The sequence below is a fragment of the Austrofundulus limnaeus genome, unplaced genomic scaffold (genome assembly GCF_001266775.1).
Source record: "Austrofundulus limnaeus strain Quisiro unplaced genomic scaffold, Austrofundulus_limnaeus-1.0 Scaffold0, whole genome shotgun sequence".
Taxonomy (NCBI): domain Eukaryota; kingdom Metazoa; phylum Chordata; class Actinopteri; order Cyprinodontiformes; family Rivulidae; genus Austrofundulus; species Austrofundulus limnaeus.
In genome coordinates, this window is record NW_013952402.1 from 7,692,596 (window position 1) to 7,705,906 (window position 13,311).

The following is a 13,311-nucleotide window of genomic DNA, read 5'->3' on the forward strand; positions in this document are numbered from 1 at the left end:
GTATAATGCAAGAAGATTGATTATCATTCTTTTCATTACGTAACTTTGATTTACAAAATGATAACTTGTAGTTAAAAGGAAGTATAAATGAAAAATATAAAGGACATTATTGTTTTGTTTATTAAAGAAAATAAAATATCTCTTTTGAGGAAGGTCTTTTTAGATCAGGGTCAAAGACAAGTGGAAATGTTTATTCCCCCTCGGGGTGACCCTTGCAACTATATTGGGTGCTGATTTAGAAATAATTTGATTACACATTTTAAGCCTCAGAGACACAGATGTGGTCCTCAGTAATTAAAAAATATTTTGGTTGATTCCTATGCAGCAAATGACAGTTGTTTATCTGACAGAAGCCTATTTAAGATTGACTTGTGTTATTGTTCGTAAGACAAATGTGTTTTCCACAGAACACATTTTTTAAAATGTTTTTGTGCTCATTTATGTCAGTTCACAGATTGTTTTGATCATGTTGCATTAACTGAATGAAAAGATYCTTTGAGCTTTAAATCTAAATTTGACTGAAATTGCAAATAACTGATTTTGTCCACCACCACTAAAATAGTGTGATAAGATTGTTCCAGATGATTTTTCCTAAACTGAACTAAGAAATTAATGTATTTTTATTCTTTTTCTTTTCTTTTAGATGCAAAATTATAACTTATTGCAAGTGATTTATTCTCTATTTAAACCAAATATTAGTGTTAAAATCAAAGATTGGTTGTTTCAGAACATATTTTTATGGCATTTTAGTACAACAGTAATAATAGCTGAACAATGAACAGACTTTTTTAGTTCTGGGGCCAATCATTTTTTTGACGAACGTCCATACTAACTAAAAACACAATCCTAAATGATTATTTTTAATAATAAAATGAAAACAAATCTTTAAACACTAACTCTAACGCATCAAATTTTACAGTTTTGTAAAACAACACAGATGAGATGCATCACAAGCAGGAGTAGGAGCATCTCTGACTCAAGCTGCTTTCAAAAAAAGAAGGAACGAAAATGAAATGAAAAGAAAAGAAATTGTGAATGTGACCAAAAATATCTGATGTGAAACTGTCAACTTGGAAACGTAAATAATCAGGAGAGCTGGGAGTCGCTGCAGGGCTGTTCTATTTTCAACACCGTGTGCTTGTTGGCAATCGCAGAAGAAAGAATCACGCACCATCACAAGTAGAGGAAGGGGAGATACTTTAGATAACGTGACACAGAAAAAACATTTGATCGATACAGAGACAAACAGCCATGACTCAGTTAAGTTTGGGAAAACCTGGCTCATGTGTTGGTAATGAGCTCATCAGATGAGGTGAAAGACGACGCAGCAAAGATCAGGTTTCATTTTCATCATAAAAATCATCATTGCTGCTTTAACACTATTATATAATTACAAAACTTTACATTTTTTTCCTCTTAGATTACAACCCACTTTTTATCTTGGTTATTTGATGCATCATAAAGAACATGGTGATAAATATATGTCACAGCCTCTGAAAAGCAGCAAAAATTTATCATTTGTCTGTCATAGAAGAAGAAATATGTAGCTGCTTAAACTGGATCTCTTAAATTCATGCTTTTTTTTTAGTTCACCTACTAAAAGAAATGTAACCTGACATTTGGACATTACTCTCATCATTTTGTCTTTTTTAAAACGTATCTATTTCTCTCCTCCAGGGTTTCTGCACTTACTCTGCAAGTTATAGTGATGGATCCGTGGGAGGAACAGTGGACTCAGTGTGCACTTCATCAAACCTGGATACCTGCTCTACCCTGAGGGTGGAAGCTGTACCAGTTTTTTTTTTACTGTCAAGGTAAAAAAAAAATAAGAAGAAAACAATTCTAAAAAATCTTTTACCCGAAAACATGGTCAGCATCAATGGATAAAGCCCAAAATTGAAAAAAAAAAAAAAAAAGAAAGAATACTCTACAGGAAGTGAGTTTCTTATTGACGGTTGGAGATGAAAATAAAAAAAAAGATAGAAAAAAGCCATGACTTATCATGTTTATCTTTTTCATCATGTTTATCATGTTTATCTTTCCTGCACAAGTTAATGTGGCTGTGATACTGGGATTCAGTGGTTATGGCTGATTCTTTTTTTTTTCAGCCATCATTTATTTACACGCCAGATGCTATTACTACCTAAAGCACTCATCCAAATCGCATCGCGTTGTGAGCGTTCACTAATAACAGAGAGCAAACATGTTTGGCTGGGCTGCTTGTGAATAATTCAGTGTCAAACACGGGACAGACTGATTGATTTGCCTCAATTGTGACTGTTTGTGCAATAAAAGAAAAACACYGGAGAAGCAGTCAAACTGTTCCCTGCATGCATGTGTAGTCTTACACGGGATGTTTTCAGTGATTTGACACACAGCCAGCAAAGCAGAAAAATACCAACCCCACCTTGAAGCTAGAATCAACCTTTTCCCTTCAACCAGCATTTTGCAGAATTGCATCATTTTGCACAGGCATTTTTAAAAAAAGATTTCCTCTAGGAGCCAAGAAATGACCAAAACAATCCTTTTATTCCTTGTTGTACAAACTCTACATCACTTGGAGCTTCTATAAGACTACACATACACTAAATTAGAAAATTACGCTTCATGCTTTTCATGCTAAATTACCTTCTCTAGGTGCAATGAATTCTCTCCAAAACCTAAATTTATGACATGCTGTTAGTGTTATAACAAACTCTTAATTGGACATAGGAGGTATAATGTCCTTAAGAAAGTTTCAATGAAGAAATGCAGCATATAATGAGGACCAGCTCAGTTTTCTCAACAATCAGGCTGGAGCATGTTCAGACAAGAAGGTGAATCTACATTTGGGAGTTGGAGATGTGGAAAGGTGGAATATTTTTTTTCCGTTTTGCTCTAATCACAAAATAAAGCATTTTTCATTTTCCCAAAGGGAACCCCTGCATGCACCCACCCTCTTGTTTTTTTTCTGCCTCACCATCCTTTTCCTACACCCCCCCCCCCCCCCCCCCCCCCCCCCCCCCCCCACACACACACACACACACACCACCACAGGAGAGAGCTAAAGTGTGAAGCGGGTGTGATTACCATCGATCTGTCCCAACCCGTTTCCTCATCTCCAGAGTCTCTGAGCTCCATGCGCGGCAGAGCTGCYACAAGGCCAGAACCACACGCTTTTGTCCTTGGCCAGGAGCAAAGGCTTTCTCTCTTGTTATGTATTTTTTTTATTTATTATTGTCACACATGAAGCACTGTCGAGCATATATTGACTCGATAATCGCAGCTCGTTAAACAAATTCAGACCCGTAAGGTCAAAAAAGGTGTCAAAATTGATGGCCGCGTGATTCTGGTTATCAGCACACATCATGGCGGAGTGGCAGGTGGTTAAGCAGAGAATGGAAGACGTGGCAGCCGTGGGAGTGGGGGGCGAACAAATGAAAGTAATTATCAAGCCGAACAGGCGTGAGTCCCAGGGGTCAACAAAGGGGTGTATGTGCGTGTGCGAGAGAAAAGCATTATTTCCACTGGATCAGCTTTATCTGTGAATGTACAAGGAGCACCTGCCAAACATTCATTCATACATGCACACATKGTCGTGATGCCCCTTTCTTGCTCTTTTAAGGCCCTGATGGAACACACTTGCCATTAATTCAGAGTAAAAAGGGTTAATGTGCATGATAATGTAAGAGTTGGGGGTGTCATCTGTTTTTAAAGCTATTTTTGTACACTGGTACAATTTTATTATCTGCATTCGTATGTGAAAATATTGGATGTGCAGGTTTTTATTCATAAACTGAAAACACTAAAAACAAAATCTGCAGAAAATTTAAAGATAGACAAATAAAATCAAACACATAAAAAACTTGAGCTTTTGTTGCAGATTTCTTGCAAATGGGAGGAGAAGAAATGAATAAAATGGTCACATTTATATAAAAACAGTGCTTTTTATTTTAGTTTTGAGAACATTTAGTATTGCTTTGTACAGTAATGATATTTTTACTTTTATTTAAGACTTTATGAGCCTGCATATGCCAATCTGTTAAAATGTTAAAATTCCTGTTTTTTTATTTATATTTCTTTATTTTTTTACAAATATACTTAGCCCAATAAGTAATAAAATGTATGTTTGAAATGTTATTTATTTGTTGTAACAATGCTTTTTGGCAATAAATCTTATAATGAGCACCTGATTAGCAGCACCTGGTACACCAAAAGCTTAAAACAAGTGTCAATGGCAACAGCAAAATAAACTAGCAGAGAATATATGGCAAATGTTTCATGTGTGCAACCCTCAGCTCTACTGCTCATCTCACAAATGCATGTTCCTTATTAATGTGGCACCATTTAAAAGGGAAATTGAAAGGCTTTTCTACAGTATAAGATTTATTACCACAAAGCTTTCTTGCAACAAAAAAAATCATCCACCAAACACAAGTTTCTGTACCTTTTGTGCCATGTTTAGCATGGATACAGTTTCTGCTAACTAAGAATTATCTATATTTTTTTATCTCAAATTCCAGATTTCAACAATGCTAGTGTTGGATGAGTATTAAAATTAATGTTTTGGTTATTTGTTTATTGTATTAAATAAACAATCAGTGTCTGGAAATGTTAACRTTTCATGTTTCCAGAGTTTCCGAGTCCTTCCCCAGACTAGGAAGGAACTCAAAACACACAGAAATCCCTGAACACCAACTGTTATGTTTTTTAAATTGTGAGTCTTCTTTTGTTTCCATTTTTAAATAACAACTCCAGTTTTCTACTTCTGTCGCTTTTTAATTTGATTTTTAGCATGCCGCCATCTCCCTTCTCATCTCACAGAACCACCTCCACATCTGGTGCCCACTTAGCCACTTCCTCCATCCTTCCATGCTTCCTTTGTCAAGTTACTGCTGCCAAATTGTCTTGTCTTTCTGAACTGAGCCTCAGCTTCCCCCCAGTTCATTCAGCATTGTATCAGCAGGAAAGTGTCATTGTTTGCTATATGATTTTACTTGGAACAACACGAAACGTAATGAGCATCAAATGTAAGTGAAAATTTATTCTGCACAATTAAGAAATGCCAAAACTCAAAAATCACAAACAAAAATGAAAACATGTTTATAACCTGCACACATAGAGTAATGTGATTGTATACTTAGTTTCTGGGTTATTCTTTTTTTGTTCAAAGATGACTCACAATGAACCTTTATTGTGAATTGAGGTTAATTTCATTTTTGTATCAAGCTATAAATAGTATGTTGGATGTATTTTTCTTGGATATCAAATCAGCAACAGCTGTTACAAAAAAAGAGGGTCAGTGCTTGAAAAAGCAGCAAAAGCCCACCACTCACCTTGAAATGACACACAGGCTTATGATCGTGCTTTTTCCTTTTTATTCTTATTTCCTCTTATCTCCAACTCTCACCTCTTTCTCTCACACATCCAGGATGACATCATCTATTAGTCCTAATCTCTTCCTCTAGATTTTCACATTCATCCCTCCTTCTCAGCACTTTTCCCTCAGTGGCTCTTCAGTGGAGACAGATACAGTCTAAGGCCCATGTGACTTCAGAAAGTATGTCAGATTTTATTCTGTTTCTCTCAGTAAATCCTGAGCTCACAAATGAGGAAACTGCTGCTTGGAGAGCAGGAGCCACAGTTACAGACTTCATGGATTTCTTCCCCCAGTAATGTGACGAAGACATCTTCACAACAAACATTGGTTTCCAGTTGCAAAGGCTCCACGAGAAATTCCATCACTACTTTATAAGCACCACATTCCACTCTAACCCCACCCCCACAAGCAACTGCTCTCAGTAAGGATGCTTAAAGTGGTGGATCAATAATTAGAACAATCCTTATTACATGTGCTCATTTCCCTTTAGAGACTGAAAGCTAATGTGGAACAACATCAGCGTACAGAGAGAGGAGCTCTTCAACACTGGAGGAGACCACTGTTTTCAACACATTGTGCACAATCTTTGTCTGAACTCAAACTCATTTGTCTGTTATCAAAGTACCTCATGAATTACAGCAATGATTCCCAACCAGGGGTACATATTACGGGGGTACATGGAAAAATTTCCCAGGTATGTAAAAAATTAAATAAAAATAGGACTGAGATATGTAGGGCCCTATGATATGTGCAGTGCAGAAATTGCAGATGAAATCATGGAATTAACACAAAATGGAATACAGAATAAAATGTGGAATCTCATGGAATTTGCTCATTTGAGTGAGTTTATGGCGTATTTTGGACAATACAATGTATTTTGGACATTGCTGTTTTCTGCACCTGACATTACCTGGTTTATTTATTTAAATACTTATTCACTTTCAAGGCAATGTTTTTATCTTTGTCTAATTTGAGCTGAAAAAATAAAATGCCTGAAAATTAAACATTCTAGGGGTTAAATAAATAATTTTCCTTTGATAATCAGTTGTAGTACATAAAAGTTTTGGAAAACCATCATTACATTTGACTGAAGGGGTACTAGTGGTATGACAAAATGGCTCAGGGGGCACACATGCCTAAAATGTTGGGAACCACTGGTCTAAAATCTTGAAATATTCCAGCACTTTCTGGACCTTGGCCAGTTCCTTCCATCCTTCACACTGTGTAAAGTCCTGAAACATTCCAGCACTTCCAGGACCTTGGACAGTTCCTTCAGTCCTTCACACTGTGTAAAGTCCTGAAACATTCCAGCATTTTCTGGAACTTGGACAGGTCCTTCAGTCATTCACACTGTGTAAAGTCCTGAAACATTCCAGCACTTTCAGGACTTTGGACAGTTCCTTCAGTCCTTTACACTGTGTAAAGTCTGAAACATTCCAGCACTTTCAGGACTTTGGACAGTTCCTTCAGTCCTTTACACTGTGTAAAGTCCTGAAACATTCCAGTACTTTCAGGACCTTGGACAGCTCCTTCATTCCTTCACACTGTGTAAAGTCCTGAAACATTCCAGCACTTTCAGGACCTTGGACAGTTCCTTCAGTCCTTTACACTGTGTAAAGTCCTGAAACATTCCAGCACTTTCAGGATCTTGGACAGTTCCGCACTGCGTAATGTCCTGAAACATTTCAGCACTTTCAGGACCTTGGACAGTTCSTTCAGTCMTTYACWCTGTCTAAAGTCCTGAAACATTTCAGCACTTTCAGGACCTTGGACAGTTCATTCAGTCCTTTACACTGTGTAAAGTCCTGAAACATTCCACCACTTCCAGGACCTTGGACAGTTCCTTCAGTCCTTCACGCTGTCTGAAGTCCTGAAACATTCCAGCACTTTCAGGACCTTGGACAGTTCCTTCAGTCCTTCACACTGTTTAAAGTCCTGAAACATTCCAGCACTTTCAGGACCTCGGACAGTTCCTTACGTCCTTCACACTGTGTAAAGTTCTGAAACATTCGAGCACCTTCAGGACCTTGGACAGCTCCTTCAGCGAGAATCATCATTATGATTGACTGAAGGGGTACTGGTGGTGTGACAAAATGGCTCAGGGGGTACACAAGTCTAAAAAGGTTGGGTACCACTAATTTACTGGACTCTCTACAAGTGAATACCTAAACTTGAAGTATGATCTTATGAGATTATTTAGTGCTAGAATATCTAGCACTAAATAATCTCATAAGATTGTGGGATATTGCATGTCAATATAATCAAGGACTGACCAAAACAGCTATAACTCTGTCTTTTTTAATATGATTTGAGTTTATAACGCTGGCATGAAAGGCAGGAGGCAGTATGCAACCTTTCAATGCTAGACCTTTAATTTGAAATTGCATTTGTGATGGAAAAATCTTGTTAGATCTGACACTTAACAATGCRGAAGCTAATGGACAGGCAACTGAAGATGGTGAGTCTGCACAAACTGCATTTGCACAAACAAAAATATCCAAACTACAGAAGTCATTATTATTGTCATAAACAAGCTTGGCAGTCTCCTTGAAGCCATGCTGTGGCCATCATCTGGTGTCATCTTGATCTTGAAAACACTGTAATTTAACAAGAGGAGTTCCCAATGCCAATACAATTAACCAAAGCATGCTTGAGCAGCAAATTCATTAACCTCCATCTTCCATGGGCTGATGGGGTTGGGGTGGGGAGGCAGGTAAGAGGCAATAAGAAGGAGGGGACCAACATAAAATCTAGCTTCTTTTTTCCCAGCCACAAAGATAAATAAAATTTAAAATAATGAAATGAAATAAGGAGTAAATTAATGAAAAATGATTAGAATAAATAACAAAATTGTGCTCCTCTCTGTCACCCTGAAATCTGAGAAATGCTTTCTCCACATTTTTTTCCTCTTCTGAGGCCAGGAAAGATTTCTGCCTTGCCACTGTTCTTTCACAGGTCATACCTAAAYACAGCACGAAGAAGTAAAACCCAATTCCTTTAGATTTACCAGCTATAAACCAGCAAGAGAGAAGATTTTGATGAATGATGACATTCATCAGTGATGAGAGAGACCTGCTGATGTTGCGATATTAATGTCATGAAAGGAACAATACACAAATCTAATAAACCATCCAAACAGGATTTATTTAAAAGTGAAACATACTGCAAAAATGCCTACAAAGCAGCCTTTACACAAACTGCTAAATGAAGCTTGAAACAGGACTAAGTATTGTAAGAAAGCTCAATCTTTGTACTAAAACATCATTTCAAACTGGGACACCTCTTAGGGAAATATACGCTTTGCGCAGTGCTCTCTCAGGGAATTCACTGGAGGATCCTAGCTCCAGATAATGTCATTAAATGGAAAGCAGCTTAAAGAATTTAGTTAGCATGATGGGGGTTTCCCTTTAAGATAACCACTGCAGCAACAAAACATGAATGAGTTTCAGCATTTGTGGAAATAAACACAAAAAGGACAGGCAGCTTCAAGGTGCATCATTTTCCACAGATGTCTTGGTTTTTCTAAGAAAATGTGTGATAAAAACCTCAAGTTTGACTTGTTCTTTCCTTTACTTTCAGTGTTTGTATTTTCATGTGTCAAAAGTATTTTTTTTCACATTTCTTCTGCAATTTACACAAGTGTCCAAGATGTTTGTATTTTAGTACTGGATGTGTATTTGAAAAGGTCCTTAAAATGAATGAAACCAGCATTATTTGATAAAATGCTATTTGAGTTTGGTCAAATAAACTTGATGCAAATCAGCAGCAAAAAATGATAAAACATGAGGTCCACACATGATGGATTTCATTTTTTTTCTTGTAGAAAACTGAAATCCTTCAGTGTCTGAAAACATTTTGTTCGGTTTTTTCAACCTAGGAACTCAGAGAAACCACAACAAGCCCGGCCGAACATTAATCAATGACACCAGAGACCAGTAAGATTTATAGATCACTTTGCAAAGAGGAGAAGTTCAGTGATACTTAACTCAGACGAAAGCCTGGTGAAGATCAGAGAAGTTCTGACCTCTGGGGGCGTGAACAGTCGTTTTATTCAGACAGTAGGAATGAGGTCACACATGTTACAACAAATCAGAAATCAGTTATGTGGTTTGTCATAGGCATAGAAACCAATCAAAACACTTGTTGCTGGGGTTTAATATGTGGATAATAGTAAAAACAACHYAGACWTGTTTTGTCTTTCTAGCTCTGCTTAAAAGCAGTTTCTACCTGCTACACTCTGTGGACACGCCATGATGAATAATAAATTTGTCACGTACCTCAAGACTTTATTTGAAACACCTTAAGAAGTTTAATAAATCCAATAAAACTCTATCACATTTCAAATCCAAACTTTTTTTGTTGCTTAAAAACATCATCATGTAACACATCTGCATGATGTGTTCCAAGTGGCGAGTTTACAATGTCAGAAATGAAGAACAAACAGCTGCCTGTACTCCAACATTTCTTGCCAATCAACTGACCAATCAGAGCAAACTGAGATTTGGATTACACAAAAATAATTAATAACAAAGTATGAAACATTAGCATAACTTCTGTGGTAAAACGTAATAACTGGATTCAAATAAAAACACAAACGCTTTCACCTACATTTTCAATTTTAGCTTACTAGACTTTTTTTCAGAGGGGATGTWAAGATAAAAATGTGCCCAAATTATAGTAAAACTTTAACATAAATGCGCTCAGGTCAAGTTTTATATTAAATGATGTTTACTTGAAATTCAAGGGGAAAACTCCAGACTTGTGCACAACAGAAAAAAACCCACCTTTACAATGATTAAAGTCCTGGCAGTAATTAGGGCAATGATAGACCTTGACAAGTCACATTGCTAATGTGCATTTTAGGTGCACAACCTAAATTAACTCTGGCTCCACTACAATATTTAGCTGCACTTCCTGACACATGCAGTAATGAACCTGCTTGGTGACTAATGCAGCTCCGCTTGTACAAGTGCTCTCTATAAAAAGTTTTGTCTGCTCTCTGCCATCTAAATATAGGATTTGTAGAGGCTGTGGGGGAAAAGGTGACTCAAAACAGATTGTTGCGCAAGTTTGTTGCACAATTTCTACCGTGGCAACTGTGTTAGCATATACTCTGCTTTGTTTTTGGTCACTTTTTATATTGGGATTTATTCTTAAACCTGTCACGTCTTATCAGTGTTTCCCACTTGTTATCTGTGATGCTAAGTCAGTCAGTACTCCAGGACAAAGTGAGTTGGAAGGCTACCAACAGAGGGTACTGAGTGTCCAAATCACATAAATAAAAGGATGTCAAGCGTGTGAGCTTCTTCTCGGTGTTTGTGTGCGCACATGACCCTCAGCGATGGCCAAAAGTTCTCAGACGAGCAAGAAAACACAAGTGGAAAAAACCAATTAACTTTAGTGTTCGACTTTGCTCTGTCACAGTATGTCACTCTGAAGCAGCAGCACGAGCCAAACAGCACTAATGATGGGGGGGACAAAAATCACAAAGTGAAACAATGGAGTGGTGGTAAAACTCCAGAGCGGAAGCAAAACGACACAAGAGATGGGACAGACATAAGAAAAGGTGCAAAAAAGTAAACAAAGTGGTAAACAGATGCAGGAGAGACCATCACTCTGTGGACGTTGCACATCCAATCAATACAAACATCTCCGTTTCTCCTGTTCTCTTCTATGAAACTTGACCCGAAATCCAAAGCTCCAGAACAGATATTCACCACAGAGAAGTAGACATAAGAAAGTCTTTTCCTGCTTTTAGTCATCTGCAATGGATGTCTGTGAACTCGGTCAACTCAAGCGATCTTTTTTTAGTTTCAAAAAGATTTGGCTCACTTCTTCGACATGGGAAGGTCGAATAACATTGCCAGCAGCATAATTCAAAACCAGGCACCCATGGTCACAAACTGTTATTGAATTGATCTCTCACGGTCAAATCGCCCGGCGTCAATATGCAAAAAGCTCTAAATGCTTTAAAAAATGCTCAAAGTGGTGACATTTTAATTTAATTTAACAATAAAAAAAGTGGATAAAGAGTAGGAGCTAGAAAAAACATACTTTTTCTCTCTCTCTGCTTTGGTCTGAACGAAGAACTGACAAATGAGAGGAATGAAAAAGGACAGAGAGCCACGTGCTTTTCAGTTTCTCTTCCATCATGTAAAGAAGCTTTGTCATCAATAAATCAGTTAAGTATGCATTATACATGGTGGTCTGTGCGTGCACATACGCACACATGCAACATTCAAAAAAAAAGAACTGCTAAAAAAACACAATCAAGCAAAAATTATGTGACAAGAGTTATTTACATCTTTTTAAAACCCTAACTTTAAAAAAAAACTTATTCCGTATAAAACTCACTTTTTTACATGTATTTTGAGCTGAGTTAGTCAGGAAAACAGAAGCCTGAGAATGCACCTCATGGGATCAGATTCCTGATGTCATCAAGTAAACAAGTAAAAACACCTTTAACTTCAAACCATCATCCAGTGCAAATAACCATTCAGTGTGCAGGGTTAGAGACTGGTTTAAATGACCAATAAAAACAAGTAGAAGCAAATATCAGAAGCCCTACATTTAGGTTGTTTGCAGATGTGAACAAAGACAAGAACAGATGTGAGACCTTCAAACCTCTTTGATATTGCTTGTTGACCACACACACACACAGAGACACACACAGATTCACGCTCCAGTGACACCAGTGGAGCCGAGCAGACGGAGCGAAGCAGCCAGCCCTCGCCGTTATACCTTTCTCTTTTGTTCCCGGGACGATGCTCTCCTGCTCTTCCGCCGCTTCTCCTTCTCGTCCTCTATCGCATTCACATCCACTTCCCCCCGATTCTTCTTCAATTGGGAGGCCGCGTGCGCCATGACAGGTGGCAGAAAAAAAAAACGTGGAATAAAAAAAATAAAGGCACCCCACACTACACACGCGCGCCTCACCTGAAATCCCGGAGAAGTTCAGTGGGGCAGCAACACCGGGATCTCAGAGGAAAAAATCGGGGCAGAAAAGGAAAGGGGGGGAAAGGGAAGAAAAATGCCCTCCTTGAAAAGGAGAATGGGGAAGAGTAGGTTTTTTTTTCTCTTTAATAAAAACTATGTATGTTATATCCTGTGTGTCCTCTCTTGTGGTTGTTGCTCTGCATTTCTTTCCTTCTTTTTCTTTTTATGTCAAAGTGATGGAGTGATGGGAGAGATGAAGGCAGCGTCTCCCACCTCCTCCTCCTCCTCCTCGTGTCTCATCCGCCGGCGGGTGTGTGAGAGCAGCGTGTCCAGGAGAGGTGAGGACAAGCCGGACGGAGAGAGAAAAGAGACAGGAGCATCACCGACCACAGAGGTGGACGGGGAGGGGGAGGAGACAGAAAGAGGGAGGGATCGGGAGGAAGGAGGAGGGGAGGAGAGGGGTTACCACGGTAACAACGCGCTTGCTTAAATGGACTTTTCGCATTTGTTTTGTCTTACTGCTGTTTGTCCTCGCACCGGTCCTTGTTGCTGAGCGTCGTTGGGCGTTCAACTATGGGAAGGTGCTTGTTATGTGAGTGCCTTTGTGTGTCAAAAGAGACAAACTATTTGAAAGAGATCAACTGCGCGAGAATGGCTGCAAGTGCATGAATGAAGCGAAGGCCATCCTTCTAGGGAAAAGAGGGGTAAAAATAGCTGGGGCAACAGTGGAATGGGTGTTTCTTTGCACAGACAAAGACTTTCAGCTGCAGGTGGCCAAGTAACAGCATGTGGAGAGAAGGAATGTGGAGAAAGACATGGGTGAAGATATTGGTGGGCACTGTTCCCCGTGCTTTAGAGCTTTTGCTATTTTTTTATTCATTAGTGGATTAGCACTTGCTAAATTTATAGGCTAAATTTAGAAGCACTAACTGAGGTCTATAAATGTTATTGATCAACATTATTGTTCACAACTGAGGGTGAAAGCTGTCGCACATTTTGTTCAGATGTATCTACAA

General features: G+C 38.4%; 1 protein-coding gene across 1 annotated transcript in view; it reads right to left on the reverse strand.

Annotated features, from left to right (window-relative positions):
* Window positions 1-12,632, reverse strand: part of LOC106512931 (ankyrin-3) — a gene marked incomplete at its 3' end in the record, with an annotated part of 52,831 nt that extends 40,199 nt beyond the window's left edge. Inside the window, 1 exon segment of the mRNA XM_014001484.1 lies at window positions 12,101-12,632. Within this exon segment, the coding sequence (XP_013856938.1) occupies window positions 12,101-12,223 (123 nt within the window).
* Between the last annotated feature and the right edge of the window lie 679 nt (window positions 12,633-13,311).